The sequence below is a fragment of the Thamnophis elegans genome, chromosome 12 (assembly GCF_009769535.1).
Source record: "Thamnophis elegans isolate rThaEle1 chromosome 12, rThaEle1.pri, whole genome shotgun sequence".
NCBI lineage: Eukaryota > Metazoa > Chordata > Lepidosauria > Squamata > Colubridae > Thamnophis > Thamnophis elegans.
The window spans coordinates 37,241,009-37,262,666 of record NC_045552.1 but is presented as its reverse complement, the minus strand read 5'-3'; the positions used below and the strand labels follow the sequence as shown (position 1 = coordinate 37,262,666).

General features: G+C 47.7%; 1 protein-coding gene across 1 annotated transcript in view; it reads left to right on the top strand.

The window, feature by feature from the left end:
- Positions 1–21,658, top strand: part of EFNB1 (ephrin B1) — an 89,711-nt gene that overhangs the window by 29,475 nt on the left and 38,578 nt on the right. The window contains exon 2 of the mRNA XM_032227968.1: positions 12,415–12,692. Within this exon, the coding sequence (XP_032083859.1) occupies positions 12,419–12,692 (274 nt within the window). The 5' untranslated portion in view covers positions 12,415–12,418. The remainder of the gene's footprint in view (positions 1–12,414; positions 12,693–21,658) is intronic.

Here is a 21,658-nt window from a genome sequence, read left to right as displayed (position 1 = left end):
CTCGCCCTGTTATGCTGAGAGATGGGATGGATATTTATAGGTCGCCCAGTGGGGGATTGTGGGCTGAGGTTTCATATGGGAAGTTAACACCTTTTTCAGTCGAGGATGGCCTTATGTGGCCAGAATTGGCCCGGCCACTGAACAGGAACAGGGTTTGCTCCTTGCAGTTTCATTACCATTAGCCCTTCATCCATCTAAATATGATCTAGGGCAGTGATGGCTAACCTTTTTCTAAAGGTGTGCCAAAACTGTGTGCGCATCCCCTCCCGCCTGCGCATGCGACCCCTCCCACCTGCACATGCATGAGCGACACCCCACCGCACATGCACGAGCGATACCTGAGCATGGGGGGGGGATTTTCACCCTCCCCAGGCTCCAGAGGCTTTCCTGAACTCTGGGGAGGATGAAAAACAGCCTCCCCCAGCCCTCCAAAGGGCCAAAAATCTGCTGGCCATGTGCGGCCCTCCCGAGCTCCGTTTTCACTGGCAGAGGGTTGCAGGAGGCTGTCGCAGCCAAAATGGAGCTCGGAAGCCATTTGTTGCTGGCAGAGGCACCGTGGGTCAGTCCTTCACTGTTTCCAGGGTGCCTCCATGGGCCAGATCTAAGCATCCTGCAGGCTGGATGTGGGCCGTGAGTTGCTCCGGAGCAAAGACTTCTGTGGCCTGAGCAGTTTCTGCCTCTGGCCCTTGAGAGGATCCCAGCCGGAGTCTCCCTTTGGGTTCAGGTGACTTGGGGCTGCTCTCCTGTCTGGAGCTTCTACCACCTGTCCCCAGGGCAACGGAGGCTGGGATGGTTTTAAGGGAAGCATTGGGGGGATCGCAGTAATCTTTCCGAGGATTTGGGAATAATCAACCTCGGCTAATACAGATGAATAGCATATATTCTGGATGAAATTTTCCTCATTCTACTTTTTCTAAATGTCCAGATGGAGAAAACATGGCAGTTGTAGTTCAAACGTGGCCCTTAACAAAAAACCTGCAAGTGGGTTAGGCATAGGTGATTTTTCATCGTCCTCATTCTCATTATTCAGAAACAGCCCAGTGTAACATGAGGGACTCTTCATTTAAGGTTATGGGCTATTATTAAACACCCTGGGATTAACCAGTCTGGGATAGGGCATCAATGGGTTTTTGGCTTCCATTTTTGGCTGAGGGAACTGGTCCAAATTCATTGAGCTCAGTGATGGCAAACATTTTCAGCACCGAGTGCCAAAAAGGGAGTGTGGCATGCAAACCAGAGGAGGAGCTGCCCAGGAGGCATGCACGTGCAGGAAAATGAATTTCCAATTTCTGGCACACACATATGCACCAGCCAGCTGGTCTTCCAGTACTGGTGTGCATGCGCCCCTGATGATCAGCTGGCTCATGTTCACACCAGAAAACAGAAGGCCAGCTCTTCCAGTTCCTGGCAGTGCCGCACGCATGAAGGCCAGCTGATCGTCGTGCGCTTGGACACCAGAAACCCGGAAGAAGAACGGGCAACCCCACGCATGCCAGGTGACATGGCTCTGCATGCCACTTTGGGCACACGTGCCATAGGTTCGCCATCACGGTTCTAGCTGATCTCCAAACTGGGGTTTCCTCCAAATACTTATACGGTGGGATTTGCTACTGAAACTCCTACCTGCATGCAAACTAGTATATATACTTGATTTGATTTTTCCACATCAGCACAAAGACACAAAGCAGGGGTTGCCCCATATTGTTGCTTTTCCTGGCAGTTGAAACTTCCACTTTGACCCGGCGCTGCCAGACAGGGTGTGCTTAGAATGCCCTCTTAGGTGGCAGATTTGGGAGGGTATTGCAACTTCAGCTTCTCCATTATTTATTGAAATGCTCCCAGTTCTGGATGATCTGAATTACATCACTCTTCTTTGGCTGTAGAGAGAGGCGGGACTTACATGGGTAGATTTACAAGAGGTGTAAATCCGTGGCATCCTAAAGTTGACTCTTCCTTTGCTTTGTGGCAGATGAATCTTTTGTGTTGTGTGGACTTTTGAAGATTCCCCCCCCCCCCAAATAAAGGATCTGTTAGCAGAATAACAAGAGTTGGAAGGGACCTTGGAGATCTTCTAGTTCAACCCTCTGCTCAAGTAGGAAACCCTATAGCATTTCAGACAAATGGTTGTCCAACCTCTTCTTAAAAACCTCCAGTGATGGAGCATCCACAACTTCTGGAGGCAAGCTGTTCCACTGGTTAATCGTTCTCATCATCAGGAAATTTCTCCTTATTCTGAGTTGGTTCTCTCCTTGATTAGTTTTCATCTATTGTTTCTTGTCTTGCCTTCTGATGCTTTGGAAAATAAGTTGCCCCCCTCTTCTTTGGAGCAGCCCCTCAAATATTGGAAGACTTCTATCATGTCATTCCCTTAGTCCTTCTTTTCATTAAACCAGCCATACCTGTTGTTGCATTCCTCCACAGGTAAGGTATTCCCTACCTGGTTTTCGGGCTTCTAGTTGTGCCTTTCTGTGCAAAGATACTTCATTGCATAGGTCATATCCTTCCATTCATGCATGGCCTTATTTTCCTTTTTTATTCATATGTTATTCAGCCATCCACTCACTCCCAGCCCTAGGAAACAGAGGATAGAAAACATGTTTTGAAATCTTGGCAAGAAACCGCATGCAATTGTGATGCTGTTGCCGGGAGTAAATGATGACTTGAAAAAACAAAAAAACAAACAAACAATCACAGAGATAATCTATATGGTTGCTAGGAGTCCGAATGACTTCATAGCTCATAATCACTCAATCGGTACATATGGTTCCTGCTAAACCTATGTATAATCTCTGGAGAGTTCAGAAAGGCCTTGGTTGCATGCATGTGTGAGTGAATTCACAAGTGGTTCCTTGGGGAGATTTGCATCTCCAGGTTAATGGCCAGTTCTTCAACAAAAATTGAGGGAGGCCTGTTTGCACAATGTGTGGGACCATCTCCCATGAAAACAGCCTCCACCTACTTGCGTGTTCATTTCATGCAAGGGACAAAATTGTTGTGTTTTTTTTTTCTTAAATATTATAATAAAATCTGTGTGGTGAAATAGCTGACTTGTTCTTCAGCCTACATCTTTGTCACCAGATGGGGGTTACAACCAAATAGTCCCCCCCCCCACACACACACTTTTGACTGATGCTGTGATACGTTTGGGCTGGCTACAGTCCTGCTCTAAGTGAAATAGTAGAAGACACCAAGGGACTGTTGCTGTTTTTCCAGGCTTTGTTCGGTGAATTTGTGCAACACTTGCAGTGAGGAGGCTTAGGGAATGATGGAATAGCAAAATTACGCTCCTCTTTGTCTCAGCAACTGGGCTTTGTGCAAATTACCTCTCACATAATCAGTAAAAAAACAACAGGAGAGCAAATACAGCAATTACCGAAACAAAAGAGAGGTGGAGATTGACAAGCCCACTCAAAAGAGGAGAACGGAAAATGCAGCTGAAAAGAATGTAAATTTTATTCTTACACAGGTAGTCCTTGACTTACGACCACAATTGAGCCCAGTGTTTCTGTTGTTCAGGGAAACATTTGTTAAGTGAGTTTCCCCCCATTTTACGGCTTTTTTTTTTGGCCACAATTGTTAAGTGAATCACTGAAGTTATTAAGTTAGTATCATGGTGGCTAAGCGAATTTGGGCTCCCCATTGACTTTTGCTTGTCAGAAGGTTGCAGAAGGTGATCCTGTGACATCGGGACTTTGTATAAGTATGAGTCAGTTGCCAAGCATCTGAATTTTGGTCACAGGATCACGGAGATGCGCCAAAGGTTGTAACACTGAAAAATGGTCCTGTCACTTTTTTTCAGTGCCGTTGTAATTTCCAACAGTTACTAAATGAACTGTCGTAAGTCAAGGACTACCTGTCTAGGACTTGGTCAGAACAAGGACAGGAGAAAATCACAGCCTAGAGAACCAGCATGACAAAGGCACCTCCATCCACAGAGGCCAAAGGGAAGGGCTGCTTCTCCGGGCTTCCTTGGAAGGCTGACTGATGATTTCATTGCTCCCTGATGGGTGCATTGAGATCTTTTTTGTTGGGGGGCTTTCTCATGATTGTCAGCGTTTCAAATATCATCCAAAATGAAATCAGAGTCGAAGGCAGAACTTTCCTCAAATTTCCAATTTATTGAGAGAGACATGTTGGCATATCTGTGGAAAACCCAAATCTGAAAGCTTCCCGGGGTTCCCACCCAGTTGAAAGTTCATGATCTTGCCTCACACCACAAGTCCATCCCATGGTCCAATCTCCCACTGCCACGCTGGCAGTTCCACCCATCTAGTTCCAGTCAGGTGCAGAGACAAAGGATGATCTTGGCTTTCTAGAAAGGAAAGTTTTATTTTGACAACAACACATTCTACTCCTTACTATTCCCCCCTCCCAATTACCCCATTAATGAACAGCATAGTAAAGAAAGAGAGAGAGTGTGGCAGACCAAAGATCCTAAAAGGAATCTGACTGCAGGCCTGACACTGACCAGACAACACGGCCAGGCTAGAGCTGTGATGGCGAATCTCTGGCATGCAGAGCTCTCTCTCGGGGCACACATGCCGTCACCAGCTGCTCTTCTGCTTTCCGGCGCACATGGTTTCCAGCTGGTCTTCGCAGGTGCCGAAGCACCAGAAAACGGCCAGAAAAATGGCCAAAAAGGCCAAAAAAACCCCACCTCAAGCCATTTTCAGGGCCATTTTCAGGCTGTTTTGGGGCTGAAAACCAGCCTGAAAATGGCCCGAAAACAGCCCCCAAAATGACAGAAAAACAGGCACGCGTGTGCCAGCCAGCTGGTCTTCAGGTTTCCAGTGTTCCCAACACGCACACACGTGTTCCAGTTTGGGCACTCAGTGCCGAAAAGATTCGCCATCACTGAGCTAGAAACAGGCTTCCTGTTTATTTTCCCTTGACTTAAATTTAAAATTTTAGATAGCGAGAGATGTGATACAGAAGTTGTGATACAAGTATGTCTAGTTCCGTGATGGCAAACCTATGACACACATGCCACAGGTGGCACACAGAGCCCTCTCTGCAGGCACATGAGCTGTCGCCCCAGCTCAGCTCCACCGCACATGCATGCGTGCCTCCTGCCAGCCAGCTGGTCTTCAGGTGTCTGCCGTGCATGCGCAGGGAACATGTAGGAGACTTGCATAGATGTGCAGGGGTGGGTGTTGTGCGCATGTGTATGGGGCGCACATGGGTCATGCACATGTGTGGGGGGCAAGGCAGGCATTGGGGTTGCACATGCATTGCGTTATCAGTGCGCACATGTGCGCTTTCAGCATGTGACAACAGAAAGGTTAGCCATGACTGGTCTAGTTTAATTAAAAGAAGGACTAGGAGTGACATCATAGCTGTGTTCTAATATTTGAGGGGCTGCCACAGAGAAGAGGGAGTCAACTTATTCTCCAGAGCACCCGAAGGCAGGACAAGAAGCAATGGGTGGAAACTAATCAAGGAGAGAAGCAGAACTAAGGAGAAATTTCCTGAAAGTGAAAACAATTAATCAGTGGAACTACTTGCCTCTAGAAGCTGTGAATGCTCCAACACTGGAAGTTTTGAAGATGATGTTGGATAGCCATTTGTCTGAAGTGGTGTAGGGTTTCCTGCCTGAGCAGGGGGTTGGACTAGAAGACCTTCAAGGTCCCTCCCAACTCTGTTATTCTATTCTAGTCTAGCAACTTGGGGAGAGAGAGAGCTGCATCTCCCCAGAGTATCCAGGAGGCAAAGGGTTGTAGAGACCTCCCCTTCTCACACATGAATGGGAGTGTGCAGATTTCCCACTTCTTCTGGGCTTCCCCGAGTGGGTCAGAGAGCTGGACGGCTGTTCCAAGATCAGCCGTTGACACAGTGATGTCAGAATTAATTTGTAAATTGGCTTCCGTCGATTGCCTCACCCGGCTGATCTTGTCTGGCTGGGCTTGGCCAGGTACCGGCGGGCAGATCCAAGGCTGGGGGAGAGGGGGGGGGGCGAGAAGAGAGTGTGGGAGAGCCCTCCAGGGCCAGGCGTGGTGGTGGTGGGGTGAGTACTTCCACTGCCAAGAAACTGCCTAGAGATGGCCATGAATTGGAAGCGAGGCTCAGCTGAAGAAAATCTGGAGGGTTTGCAGTTCATCTTCTAATTCAGTGGTCTTCAAACTTGGCAACTTTTAAGACTTGTGGACTTCAACTCCCAGAATTCTCCAGCCAGCTATGCTGGAGTTATGCTGGCTGGAGAATTCTGGGAGTTAAAGCCCACAAGTCTTAAAGTTGCCAGGTTTGCGGACGCCTGCTCTAATTTTTCCTGCCTGTCCATTTTAAAGAGCAGTGTAAAGCAGCCTAAAGTCTTGCGCAACGAAAGGGAATGACAGCATCCTCTAACTTCTTGTCTATGGAGGCTGCCCAGAGTTCGCCTTCCCGCTTTTGTCTTTGGGGATTCTTATGGCGAGCGTTCAAAAGGCAGCGCAAGACACCCCCTCCCCCCTGCTCTGGAGAGCCAGAGGGGAGGGAGGCTGGCACCAGGTTCTCCTGGCATGGCTCTTCCAGGGCAGCTGCTTTGCCGCCAGCGTCCAAGCCAGCGTCCTAGAGAGAGTGACAAAGACACACACACACACAGACACACACACACACCTTTCATACGCGTCATCCTATTTCCTTTCAACGTAAGCAACTTTTCATAGAGATTAGAAAAACTGAAAAATAGTAAACATAAATACTATATCTATCTAGTACAAATAGTCCTTGTTTAGTGACTGCTCATTCAGCCACTCTTCTAAGTTATGATCTCTTCTCAAACTTGTGGCCACAACAGTTCCAGTTATGTGATCCCGATTTGGGCACTTGCCAATTGGCTCAACATTTACAGGGGTCGTGACATGCCATGGTCATGTGATTGCCACACCCAGCTTCTGATCAGAGTTGAAGGGGGGGGGGGAACCTGGCATGAAGTCGCTAGTCCCAGCCTTGTGGGACCTCACTTAATGACTGTGCTGTTTACCTATTGGGGTAAGAACTATCTGTAACAAGTTTACCTTCGTCCATGATGTGGTTGTACCTGAGAGGACAGGCGACCTGTGTCCATTACTGCAATCTGGCTGGATAGAGAAAAGGGCATCCCACTCATTGACACGTTTCTGGGCTGTTGTCCATCCCAGGGCAGGGAGGCGGCATTTATTTCATTTAGCAAGAGGGCATTTATGCTTGTAGACTGTTCCATAGCAATGGCACTTTCTGGATCATTTACAATACAGAAGCATCCTTTGTATCTTTGCTCCCAACAATCTGGGTTCTCATTTTTCCAACCTGGGGAGAATGGAAGTCTAACTCAAGCCTTGTCTGGATCGAACTCCTGGCTGTCAGTAGAATTTGCCTGCAATGCTGCATTCTAACCTCTGCGCCACCAGGGCTCAGTTATGGCTCGCTTATCCCCTGCCGCAATCTTGTGGGGGGAAAGCTGCAGGGGTCTCTTCCCTTGGGAGTTGGTCCTGGAGAGGAGGGGAGCCATAGGCTCAGGCTCTGCCCAAAGAAGAGAGGTCATCTCGGGGTGCAGGTGAGCCAGGGTCTCCGCCAGCGGAGTTGTGCTCCCCCAAAGGGTGGACTGGCAACGGGTTGATCCTCAGGGGGAGCAGGGAAGCCATGGGGAGGACTGTGGAAGGGGGTTGCTCTGGTTCTCAGTGGATTGCTCTGGTTCTCAGTGGATTGCCTTTCCCAGTGGATTGTGCCCACTGAAGGTGGAAAGAGGAATTCAGCGCATGGGACCAGAGGTCTTCAAACTTGGCAAGTTTAAGACTTGTGGACTTCAACTCCCAGAAGTTAAAAGTCCACAAGTCTTAAACTTGCCAAGTTTGAAGACCTCTGATCGAAGTAGAGAGATTGCAGAGGAAGGGATTACAAGAAAGTAAATTATGCTGGCTGGAGAATTCTGGGAGTTGAAGTCCACAAGTCTTAAAGCTGCCAAGTTTGGGGACCACTGGCCTAACCTAACCCCGACCAGCCAGTATCCCTACTGTCCACGTTTGATGAAGTGCCAGCTGAGATTCACCCAGGTGGCCCATTTCTGTGGCAGAGCAAGAGAAAGTAGAAGTGATTTTGGGCAGCGCTGTCATGGCGCAATGCCCTCAAATTCTAGGGTCTGCTCTATTAAGAATGGTTAATTCTAATTGGGAGCTTTCAGAATTTACCTGGATCTGGGGAGTTTATTCTGCTGCTGCTCTTTTTTCACTCTTGTGCATGATTTATGCCAGTTACACTAATCTTGGGGAGTGGCAAGTAACTATGCAGAATACTGGAGCTCCACACCCAGGAAGATGTAATTAATTCTCTCTCTCTCTTTCTGTCCCACACACGAATGCACACCTGTCTCATTTACCTGCTTATGCATTTCAGTGTTCTCCCCTGACTTTCCATCTTCCCCCGCTTCCATGTTCCATACATCTATACATTCAGGGTGCACCAAAGTCAGGCCCCTTAGAGAACGTAGGGTACGAATGACATTAAATGCTCAAATTGGTTGCCGTTTTCTTCCAAACACTTCCAAGCACGCCTAAGTACAGCCATATTTTATCTTGAAGTATTAAAATGAATAAAACGTTGGGGCCTGATTGGTGGTACCCCTGCAATCCACCATCAATCGATCAAATCCCTCCTTAGGCATGAAGCCAGCAAGATGACCTTGGGCCAGTCCCTTCTCTCAAAAGGAGGAGGCAGGGGAAGCCCCTTCTGAAAAATGCCGCACTGGTCCAGGCAGTTGTCAGGAATCAAGACTGACATGAAGGTGCGTGGGCACATGCATGCGCGTGCACTACAGACACACACAGCCCTGTTTAAAATTGGGCCTTCTAAATAAACCCCTTCTCCTTACCCTTTTCTTAACCTCTCTGGAGCAGAGTTCCCCAACCCTTCTGGGTTGGTGGCCTGGAGCAGGAGGAGAGGGGAAAGAGGGGATGATTTTGTGGGAGGGGCAAGCACATATGTGCATGTGCAAGCATGGGTGCCTGCAATGTTCGTGCAAGTGGGGCCTCAAGCGCCTGCAAGGACACTTGCATGATTGGGGCTGCGAGCTCCGACAACAAGGCTTGTGCAAGGAGAGCTGAAGCCCCGTGACTACACGTGAGTGGTACCTGCAATTATGCTCCTGTGAGAGGGGCTGTGCACACGCATAGAGGTGCGCACACTGGCCAGCCAATTACGAGGCCCGGTGGTGATTACCCTGTGATGTGGTACTGGGCCGTGGCTCACAAATTGGGGACCCCAGCTTTACTCGCTGGGGAATTCTGGGAGTTGAAGTCTTCCAGGCTTAAAGTTGCCAAGGTTGGAGACCCCTGCTCTAGAGCATGGCTGGCTCAAGTATTCTGGGAGTCAAAGTTCATGGATTGTAAAAGGGCCACAGTTCCCTTTCACTCTGGAGAGTGGGGCCAAGTGGAGCTCTCCAGCCCTTCCGAAAGGCGAAGAAAGGCCTTCCCAGTTAGCAGCCATGGATGCTCTGGGCCTGGTAAGGGCCAGGAGCAGTTGGTACCCAATGCGGATTTGGCACCACAGATGTTGGGCCATCCAAATGTGTTATGAGTTAGCAGCCACGTGGCCTCGTGTTGTATCAGCTGAAGCTCTTGGAGCCCACCCGAGGGTTTCTTTGCTCCTGGTTCTACTCAGGAGTAGAGTTCTACTCAGGTTCTACCCAGCCCCCTGTTTTCATGACAAGGCAATCAAGTGAGAGTTATGAGGGTATGTATAGGAGGCAGGTTGGTGGGGTATCTGGTGTGTAACAGTTTGTGTTTTACCTATCAAGCTGTTTCTCTCTTCAGAGGCCATTAACAGACCTCACTAGGATTTCAAGATCCTGATTCTTAGTCTACGTTTGTTCATCTATAACAGAGGTCTTCAAACTTGGCAAATTTAAGACTTGTGGACTTCAACTCCCAGAATTCTGCTGGCTGTAGAATTCTGGGAGTTGAAGTCCATAAGTCTTAAAGTTGCCACGTTTGGGGACCCCTGATCTTTAGAAAGAAATCATAAACTTTCTCAGGGGAAAATTAGAATGAAATGAAATTTCCAAATGTTAGTGTTCTGGTGCAAAATAAATGCTGCGTTCACCAGTTCTATTCTTGTAAATATTCTAGGTTGAGAAACATAAACAGACAAAGAAAAGAAAGAAAGAAAGAAATGTACTTGAAATGAAAAAAAAATGGGAAAGGGACACAGCACTTTGGCAGGGAAATGGGCTGCTCTTGGCAGACACCATGGTGCAATTTAGCTGGGAGACTTTGCAGAGAAGCTCTGTGGGGAGTGGGGGTGGGGGAAGCACTGACTTGCTCTGGCTGGGTTGGAAGCTCAGCGTGCAAACCATGGAGTGAGCCTCCGTCGGCTGGAAGGGAGGAGACCTTGCAGGGGTTGCTTTTGGCCTCCAGCTTTGGGCTCAACAGGCCACCAGCAGCGTTCAAAAGGCCCTGCCAGGTCTGTCGGGATACTGTGGTGTCCACATGGACACCCAAGATGTGGGGCCAGAAGTAGGCTCAGAAGGTCAGTTCCCACAGTTTTGAGAAAGGACAAGCAGTTCAGCAGCAAGAAGGAAGCCAGCTGGTGTGGAATAACTCCTGAGGGAAGAGAAACAGCTGACTCCCTTCTCTGTCTTGGGGAGAGCAGTCCTGAACTGACCCCTTGGGATTTCTAATCACGAGCAAGAGGGAGAGGCTTGTCCAGAGCAGGCACCAAGATGCCCAGGCACCACCACAAGGGAAATAATTTAAATGAAGTCAGATCTGACTGCAATAGGGCATTGCCGAAATGGTGTTCCTAATAAATGACTGGATTTCTCTTGAAACTTGGCTTGGGCTCATGAATTAATTGGGGCATCTTTTGGAAACCTGACAGCAGCGACTGTGCAGCCTTCACCTGGTCAGTGGCCGATTATGCGCCCTTCACCTCCACACATGCGCCCTCCCCCTTCCTTGCCCACTCCAGTCGCATACGCTGCTCAGACCTGCAATCCTCTGGTAGCCTTGTGTGAATGACTCCCCCTGACTTCTGTGCTGCCTTTTGTCAGGTTGCCAGTCTCTTTCAAGGATGGTTCCATCACCCTTTTAAACAGTCTGCAATGTAAGGGGGAGCTGTGTTTCCCCCCCAATTTAAGCCCTACCATGAGGCCGACAGCCTTCTCCGCTCTCTTCTTAAAATGCTTTCCCCTCTCAACCTATTTGACTCTTCTCCGGCCCTTAGCTGGACAAGGTTGGCATCTTCAAATAATGTACCTTCCTGAACTCTCCAAAATAAAAGTTTAACGATAACATATCAGAACTAGAGTCCTCGAAGATTAAAGGAGTCAAAAATGCCCCCTTTCACTCAACCACATCTCCCTTAGCAAGGACGTTCGGCATCAGGGTGGGTGTTTTCATTCCCTCTCAAGCATCTGGAGCTTTGTATTTTTCCTCCTCTCCCTTCCACTCCATGTGGAGAATGAAGAGCCAAGGATCGCTCCTGCCAGTGCCCAGCAGAGGCAGGAGAGACACACATTTCCTCAGATCACTGTGGAGGGGAGTGAAATCTATTTCACTCGCACAGCCATTTTCTTCATCTTTCACCCAGGCCCAAAGGGTCTGGCTCAGGTCATTGCTATGCCAGAAGATCGGACTGAACCTTGGCCTTAAGAAGGCTCTAAGCCGGACCTGACCAGCCTGCTAAGACAGGGGTCTCCAACTCTGGCAAATTTAAGGCTTGTGGACTTCAACTTCCATAATTCCTCAGCCAGCTGGGAGTTGAAGTCCACAAGCAAAGCTGGCTGAGGAACTCTGGGAGTTCACAAGCCTTAAAGTTTCCATGTGCTAAGAAAGGGAGACCCAGAGCAGGCCCCAAGCTAGTGAAGATGGTCAGAGAAGGAAAGGTCAGGCTGCCAGAGAGGAATGGTGTCTTCCATTTTCATCCGAAGCTGTCATTCCTGGGTGAAAAAGAACCAGGTGATGATGCAAATATGGAGTCTCCATGAAAGATTTGTGGACGGACAGCACTCAGGGACAAGCATCCGTCTTCAACCAGTCTTTAATGGGACTGGACTCTCAGCTGAGCTCTTCCTTTTTCCAAACAGACTGAAATGAAGGCGATGTCAGCCATTTTGGCCTAATGGTTAAGGAACCAGTCCAGAAAGGGGGAGATGGGGAGAGCCAGTCGCTCTCTCTCAGCCCAGCCTACCTCCCAGGGTTGCTGTTGGGGGGAAAGAGGAGGAGAAAGGTTGTTGGATGTGTTCACTACCTTGAATTATTTATAAAATTAAGAGAGGTGGGATACAAATAAATAAATAAAAACGTAGCACTTGGGAGTAGAAATGTAGTACTTTGAAATGGCCTGTGCTCGGATGCTCTCCTTGTGCAGGGATGGGCTGAATGTAACAGGTGAAGTGGATGCCATGTGAAGCACAGCTCATTCCATTCTGATTTCCTTTTTCTTTCCATTTTCTTTTTTTTGCAGATTCATGTCCGGCACAGGGCTGGTGATTTACCCAGAAATTGGGGACAAGCTGGACATCATCTGTCCGAAGGCAGAGCCATCCAAACCGTATGAATATTACAAACTGTACCTTGTGAAACGGGACCAAGCCGAGTTCTGCAGCACCATCATGGACCCAAATGTGTTGGTGACCTGCAACAGGCCTGAGCTGGAAATCCGTTTTACCATCAAATTTCAGGAGTTCAGCCCCAACTATATGGGCTTGGAATTCAAAAGACACCAGGATTACTTTATCACATGTGAGTGACACCCCCCCCATCTTCCTCCCCCTCGGTGTTTCTCCCCCAGACTTCCGTGGAGAGTCTTACGTTCACAATCCCCTAAACTCCGCTGAAGTTGTTATCTACGCTGGTAACGAAACGTTTGGAAACCAATCCACAAGCACGGAGAGCGAACCTTCACTCTCTTCTCGCAGTCTTTCTCTTCCCCTCCTCTTTCTCCCTCCCCCCTTCCCCATTTCCACCCAGGGAACCTCTTCCCATTAGGGAAGACCCTGTGTTGTTCAGTTGCAATTTGTTAAATGCTCTGGGGAGCCATCTTGTTACCCAGGGGTAGTCAACCTTTTTATACCTACCGCCTACTTTTGTATCTCTGTTAGTAGTAAATTTTTCTAACCGCCCACCAGTTCCACAGTAATGGTGATTTATAAAGTAGGGAAGTAATTTTACTTTATAAAATTTATAAAGCAGAGTTACAGCAAACTCCTACCACCCACCATGAAAGCTGGAACGCCCACTAGTGGGCGGTAGGGACCAGGTTGACTACCACTGTTGTTACCTGTGACTCTTTTGAAAAATTCTCAATTGAATGTAGCTGCTTTGCGGGATGCGCAAGGGGAAGGGGATTCTCCGCACACTCCCTGCAGGCGAGCCAAGCGTGCTGCTGGCCCAGCACAAGGGTAACATTTGCCTGGGCAGGAACCAGTGGAAGTCTGGAAAAGGATTCGGGATTTGCTATGTTAAAGCCTCGGGAAAGAGTCTGAAGGGAGACTCGGGAAACAAAGTCAAGAGTCCATTGGCGGAGTGCTGGGGGCGTTTCTTGTGATTTTGGTCCAGAGATTGAAACCAAAGCGAGCTTCTGGTTAGAAGTCCTCTCCACACACCCTTGGTGGTTGCTTCAATGGCCCCCATAGTGTTTCTCCCAAGCTCTGTCCCACTTTAACTGTAGCTACGGAGCATTGGGGCTTATTCAGGAGAATCCAGCGGTTTCCTTGGCTTGTGGATTTGAACATGCCTTGTCCGTTGTTAAGCGTCTGCATTCTGATCCATAGGGATGCTGCTGTGTTCACAAGTGTGAAAAAATGGTCATAAGTGTCTTTTTTTCAGTGCATTGTAACTTTGAACGGTCACTAAATGAACTGTTGTAAGTCAAGGGCTGCCTGTATGTCCATCCATAGAGGGAGAGGGACAAGGGGAGTCGTTCAGAAGGACCCTCCCTGGTTTTCCAAGAGAGTAAGGAGAGAAACTCTTCCAGTCTTCAGCAAATAAAGATAAGAGTTAGTACTCATCTTAGTACACATAACACGTGAAGTCTTAATGCCACTTTATAATGCCTTGGTAAGGCCACACTTGGAATACTGCATTCAATTTTTGGTTGCCACGATGTAGAAAAGATGTGGAGACTCTAGAAAGAGTGCAGAGAAGAGCAACAAAGGTGATTAGGGGACTGGAGACTAAAACATATGAAGAACCATTGCAGGAACTGGGTAATCTAGTTTAAAGAAAAGAGAGACTAGGGGAGACATGATAGCCGTGTTCCAATATCTCAGGGGCTGCCCCAAAGAAGAGGGAGAGAAGCAACTTAGAACTGAGGAAAAATTTCCTGATAGTGAGAACAATTCATCCGTGGAACAACTTGCCTCCAGAAGTTGTGAATGCTCCAACACTGGAAGTTTTTAAGAAGATGTTGGATAACCATTTGTCTGAAAAGGTGTAGAGTTTCCTGCCTGAGCAGAGGGTTGGACAAGAAGACGTCAAGCTCTGTTATTCTATTCTATTCATACTTCATGTCTGGATGACCTCAAAGGTCTGACATAACTTTTTGTGGGACCCCTTTTGGTTAGGTACAATATTATCATTTTTAGAATAATGTAACAGGTAAAACAGTCACAGGTACTAGTTCAATCTAGGTATGGAAATTGATCCTCGGAGCATGGAATCCACTTTTGCCTCCCACCTTCTCTTTCTAACGTCATGTTTGTGTTATTTGTCAAGTGCCGAAAGGCCTTCTCTATGGGGGATGCAGCCTGAAAAGGAGGCCTTGATTGAAGGGACTCTCTCCTGTGGCTGGCGTTAGGAGGGCCCCTAATGATGTGGCAAGATGGATCCTTTTAGGCCCGGCCTTTGTTCAGCCCTTGGCACTGAGGGCCTGTTGGCAGGACAGGGAACATCCGGTCCTGCTTATCCTTCCTCCCAATGGACGTCTCTCGTTTCACTGATTTGGGAGAAGGAATTGTTTGGTTTCTGCGGCATCTGCGTTCTATTGAGCCACGGAGGACACATGGAATGCTTCTAGCTGGGGCTTTGGGTGCCAACAGGGTTTCTTTCTGTCCTATTGTCTTCTGGTTGGGCCGTGTCTAGATGGTTCCAGAATGCCAGTGTGGCTTTGGGCTTCTTTCCTTCGTTTCTACCCTCCACTTCACTAAATAGATATATGTTGGATGTGCTTGTTTGGCTTTAAGTTCTGTTTGAAGGGTCGAAAATGGCAAGACGGCGAAGAACAGGCCACATACAGTTTTTAGATAATGACAGACTTGGAGCAGAATTTCCTTCCAGGCTGTCCCTTGGTCCCCCTGTGAACTTAAAGGGTGGAAGGAAATTGAAAGCAGATGCCTGTTGGGCCCTTCCGCCAGCTCTTCTAATCCAGAGAACTAGGATTTTCGGCTCTATGAAGTCTTCAATTCTCGGTCTCTAAAAGGAGCAGTTCCTTTGCTGCCATCTTGGTCCTGTTAAAAGAGCTTTCGGAATATCAGAGAAGTCACTGAGGCCCATAAGCGGAAAGCAGGGCAAGAGGTTGGCAGAACCAGAAAGGGGGAAAAGAGGTAAAGACGAGAACTGCTGTAGTCTGGATAGAGCTCACCAGTGGTGGGTTCCTCATGATACGGTACGGCCATACCGGTAGTAGCCGGGAGCAGCTGACAGCGTACCAGTATCGTGGCTCGTTTGGCCCGCCCGCCTGCATTCTATACTAGTTTTTAAAGCAACCGGCCAATTGCGCCTGTACGCATAGCATGTGGCGCCTGGGTGTCACAGGGGCGGTGGATTGCGCATGTGTGCGCAGCTCGTGTGCAGGAACAGAAAGCGCGGTCCTGTGAGCAGCGTACCGGTAGCGACGGTAAGAGTAACCCACCCCTGGAGTTGACCACCCACTTGTAGCGAAGGGGATAGGTTTTCCAACATAATTCATATTAATGCTCAGGTGGTTGTTTCGTGTTGTATTTCTCCTTCGATAGGAAGCAGTTTCCAAATCTTTCCTGAACTGGGCTTTCATGGCCTGAAGCTCAGGTCAAGTAAGATGGAAGTGTTTTGATTGGGTGGGTGGGGGGAAGCAACACTTAGGGTACCTATTTCAGATCATTGTAAGGTTATGAAGCATAAAGGTTGAAAGAGTCCTTGCAGGTAATCCAGCCTGACTCCCAGCTCAGCTGAAGGATCCCTTAGTACAGGGATGTCCAAACTTGGGAACTTTTAAGACTTGGCTTAAAGTTGGCATGGCTGGCTGGGGAATTCTGGGATTTGAAGTCCACAAGTCTTAAAGTTCCCAAGTTTGGACACCCCTGCCTTAGTAGAACCCAGTGGTGAAATCTAATTTTTTTTCCTACCAGTTCTGTGGGCATGGCTTGGTGGTGGTGGGTCATGTGATTGGGTGGGCATGGCTATGTACTCATGTGACTGGGGAGGTCAAAAGACAGAAACTCACTTTAACAATGTCCTGCTGGAGCAGGGTTGGGCTGGATGACCTCCAGGTCAGTAGTGAAATTCAATTTTTTTTACTACCGGTTCTGTGGGCATGGCTTGGTGGGCGTGGTAGGGGAAGGATACTGCAAAATCTCCATTCCTACCCCACTCTGGGGCCAACCAGAGGTGGCATTTGCCGGTTCTCTGAACTACTCAAAATTTCTGCTACTGGTTCTCCGAACTTCTTAACATTTCTGCTACCAGTTCTCCGAACAACTCAAAATTTCCACTGCCGGTTCTCCAGAACCTGTTGGATTTCACCCATGGTAGAACCTGATCAAAAATGTCCACCCAGCCTCGGTTTCAGCATCCCCAGCAAAGGCAGATCAAATTTTCTGAGGCTGTTCTTACCATTAGGGTCTCTTTTCCTGGTGTCCAGGTGAAAACATGCTTTTGAAATATAAATTCTGGGTTTTTTTTTGTCTTCTGATACAACTTTAAACAATTCTGTCTGTACTTCTACATGTCAGCTCATCAGATGCTTGAAGACAATTGTCATGTGTTTCCCCACAATCTCCTCCAGATAGAACACCTATAACAACTTACTCCTTATATGTTTTTCCTTCCTTAATTGTCTGGCTTCCTTTTTTCTGGACATGATCCAGATGTCCATGTCCTTAAAACGAGACCCTCTCAGAAATAGTGTAGGGGTCTCCTGCTTGGGCAAGGGGTTGGACTAGATGACCTTCAAGGTCCCTTCCAACTCTGTTATATCTGTTATACCTGTCAGATATCCCTAATGGAATACAATATATGAGGTGCGCTCTGTCCAAAGTGGACTAGGGAGAACCAAGGATTTTTCTTAATTTCAATACAGGTAGTCTTCGAGATATGACTGTTCAGTTAATGGCCATTCAAAGTTATGACAGACTCCCCCACCCACCCAAATCCCCCCTATATATGACCATGTTTCAAAGTTACATGTCAAGCACAAGAAACCAGGAACCACCGTTGCTCAAATGAACACAAGATTATTCCAGACTGTCACAAGAATCTAAACTATTAACGCTGAAAGCAAAGTAGGGGTAGGTAAGAATCCGTGGAATTGAAAGCAGGCTGGACTTAGATCCCTTGTGGGCACGAAGAGACTCCAAAGGGGTGTGTGTGCACTGGATCCCTCCCGCAGCACGATCATCTCCTCCATTGAGGCTTCTGCACCGCCCCCAGTTCCCCAAAGCCTGGAGCGAGTTGCGGCAGAGGCCCAGCCCACCAGCATGGCTTCCTTCTTCTGTGAAAGGTTCCCCACCCCGTGGATGGATGGATGGATGGAAGGCTGACTTCCTCCTTGGCATTTCCAAGCACGTGTGTGTGTGTGTTTGTGTGTGTGTGTGTGTGTTCTTTGGAAGCTGCTTTGAACGTGGCTGGCGCCAGGCCTGGATCTGGCTGGACTTTTGCTGCTTGTCTGCCTCCTTCATGGACCCAGCTAGGTGGGGCCTCCCCCACCCAGGAGGCACTCCATGTTCCGCTTAATCCCATGTTCATTTAACGGCCACATAAGAAGGAACAGAGGGTGGAGGGTCATTAAGTGAGGCTGTCTCGCTTAAAGGCTGTCACCGCTTGCCGAACATAATGGTTGTAGGTCAAGGACTGCCAGTACTACATTTTAGTTGATGTGTTTCTTTTTTTTTTTTTGCAACTGCATCATCATCACACTATTGGTGTGTGTAGCTGGGGTGAAATCCGGCAGGTTCTGACATGTTCTGGAGAACTGGTAGCAGAAATTTTGAGGAGTTCGGAGAACCAGCAAATGCCACCTCGGGCTGGCCCCAGAGTAGGGAGGGAATGGGGATTTTGAAGTATCCTTTCCCTGGAATGGGGAGGGAATGGGGATTTTGCAGTATCCTTTCCCTGCCACGCCCACCACGCCACACCATTGACTTTCTTTATGTTGTTGTTATAATTGGTTACCGTTCTGTTGAAATTCATTGAACTTTTCTATTTGTTGAATTGTTCTGCGGCATGTTGGCCGTGGCAAGTTGTCCCCATTCCGCACTGCTGGTCCATCTTCGCTTGCGATCCTCCGAGGCCCTCCGATTGCTTTCCTGGGAAGGGCTGCATTTGCTCCACAGAATTAGTCTTGTGATCCGGAGGGGAAAATCCCAGGAACTTTAACCAACTTCAAGTTTTTTGATGGAGCAAGCTGGAGAATCATAGGCTTCCAACCTCACTGGGGTTTTCTATGACATTTCACCAGTTAGGGTAAAACAAAACCAGCACAACTGGATAATGATGGTAGACTTCCATTTTCTGCATCCTGGTAACATTTTTTTAAAGGTTAGAGCAACGTGTGGTTTGGAGTTGCCGGTTGGAGACTTAATTGTTCCTTTGATTTGTTTGCTGCCCATCTCGTGTCAAGGTGACTCTGGGCGAATGCTGAAACCATGAACAATAAATATGCCTAATAACAGCAATAAAGCACAATTAAAAAGATGGGGAAGAAGGAAGGATGTGCAGGGATAAAGGTGGGGGGGGGGTCTTAGTTTGTCGAGCACCTCCAGAAAGATGCACCCCCATTGGGACACCAGGCCAGCTGGCAGATCAAGGTCTCCAAGACCCTGTCAGAAGGGAGGGGGCAGATCCCACCTTGAGGGGGTAAGACATTCCAGAGCAGGGGTCTCCCAACCGTGGCAACTTTAAGCCTGGCGGACCTCAACTTCCTGAATTCTGGAAGTTGAAGTCCGCCAGGCTTAAAGTTGCCAAGGTTGGAGACTCGTGCTCCAGAGTGTTGGAGTCACAGCACAGAAGGCTCTTCTCCTGGATGCACCAACCAGAATTCCTTCACTGACGGGATCCATAGCATGCCCCTTCTGCTGGCATGGGTAGAACAAACGACGCAGTCCGATCCTGTCCAGAGTCTGGGCCCCCCGTTGACTCTAGGACATTGCCCAACCTTCAGCATGGCCGTGTAGTAAAGCCTTCAGGATAACCCCCAGTTCCTTGCTTGGTAGTTCAAAGTAGTAACATCTGAGGTGATGAGTGTTAGAAAAGCTAAGCCCTGATCTAAGCCTTTTGTAATGTGTTAATGACACACGGATACATCAAGCTATGGGGGCTCCCATTGCCCAATTGCAACCACCATCTTGATTCTCCCCCCACCTCACCTCCCAGTTATGGATAGGAAAGAGGCTTCAATTGAAAATGGAATAATTCTTGGTTTTCGGGCCTTCTGGATCTTTGCTTTCTTTGGTAGCAAATGCCAAATATTTGGGCCTTGTGTAACTGACACGATTGAATGCCAAAATGTGATTTTAATATAGATTGTATTTGTTGTTTATTATTTTATTCTAGAATTTTTAACTGGATAGTCCTTGAGTGATTTTATTTGTTCTGGTCTCGGAGTGTAATAAACTTGATTTGATACCAAATACTTTGGTATTGGATATGATACAAGTCCCTCAGACTGGCAAACCAGTCAGGAAACGTAATTAGATGAACGAATTCTACTTTTATCATAAGGCTACATTAATACAATCTTGCAAATATGAAGATTCGAACTTCCCACAGCTAATTTTAATCACCTGATCCATTGGGGGGGGATCCTTCCTAAGGTTCTTTCCCCGATCATTAAGTGACTGAGGGCTCCTGCTTCTCTTATCTGATTGTTTCTTAGGCAGCATCTCTTCCCCTCATCCCCTAAGGTCATCCATATATTCCATTATACCAGGGGTCGGCAACCTTAAACACTCAAAGAGCCATTTGGACCCGTTTCCCACAGAAAAGAAAGCACCGGGAGCCACAAAACCCTTCCCGTGTCTGACTATTTCCTGAGTGGCCACAATACTAGCATATGTAGTTGAATTAAACGTTCTGTTTTCTGAAACTTTTCTTGGATTTATCTCTAGTTGGCCTACTGGGGATTGAAAAGCTCAGTAAATTACGTGGCCAGCGTGTGTCACATATTGACGGTTGTGATGCATATTTGAGCAACAGGGAGCCACAGCAAAGGGACGAAAGAGCCACATGCGGCTGCAGAGCCACAGGTTGCTGACCCCTGCATTATACAGACAAACCTGATGCACAATCGGGAGGGGGGGGGTTCCCTATAAAGGAGAATATTTGTAGCTCAGGGTTGAAATGAGGGGTCCTTGGTGGTCTCTGAGCTCGCTTGTTTTCTTGCAGACGTTTCATCACCCAAACTAGGTAATATCCTTGGTGCTCACCGGAAGCCACTGGTTCAGTAGATTCAGTAAGCAGTTTATTATTTTACGTGCAGGCTGCTCTTTTGTATGTGTAAGTGGGAGGAGGCCTCTGTGTGGGGTGATTTTGTGTTTTGGTGTCACCTGGCTTAGTGTGGGTTGGAGGCAGAAAGAAGATCTGTGGGCTGTCGGACTCCTGAATGTGCAATAACATCATAACTATGTAGTACGATGGACGCAACATGCTGGCGCAACGTGTAACATGTTCACACTGGTGCAATAGGACTGGGTGTTTGTTAATAAGATTTATTGTGTTAGGGATTTTCTGTCTTCATTGTGAGTTGTATTGTGTTGGGGTGTGTGCACTGAGGAGCTCAACCAGTCTCTTGTGTACTGACAAATAAATTCTATTCTATTCTCTAAGAGCACATGGTTTGATTGTGGTGTTTATAAGAGACAAAATGCAACTGAAGAGGACTACTGTGGGCATTGCCAAAGTCTTCCTTGTCCATTAGGTTCTGCAATGTGGCCTCTTGGGGGTCTGAGCTCCAAATCATCCTTATTAGCATCCCCATTCCATAACCATAGACGTGAACAGAAATGTAAGCTGTCCTCCTACTTGTGTCCTGCTTATGTGTAGCTGATCTCCAGCAACAGGATGGTGCAAGATACTGATTTAAAGCTCTCTTGGAGGGTTGTTTCTGTGCTTTGGAATTTAATCGGTTGTGTGCTGCTCTTTAAAAAGTCTGCTTTTGCCCAAATTGGTCTTGGATGGTTTTGGAAGTTTCCTTGCCTTGGGGATAATTGGGTCTTGTTGTTTTGCTAGGAAGCAAATAGTCCTTTGATCCTGACTCAAAACGCAGAGCTGGAATGAACATGGCCAAATTCCCGGTATTGAAACTTAAGGCAGCTCAGAAAGCCGAATTCTTCAGCAATTGAGAAGAGAAAGGACAAAGCTGGTCATAAAAAGGTCTCAGTTGCTAATGAAATGGAACTAGGAGGAGAAAAAAATGAGACTCTCAGATTTAAGCAGGCAAATCTTGCATTTCAAGACTTCCTGAACTCCCTCCTGGTAATATTTGTTTAGAACAAAGAGCAAACAATGCAGAAGTT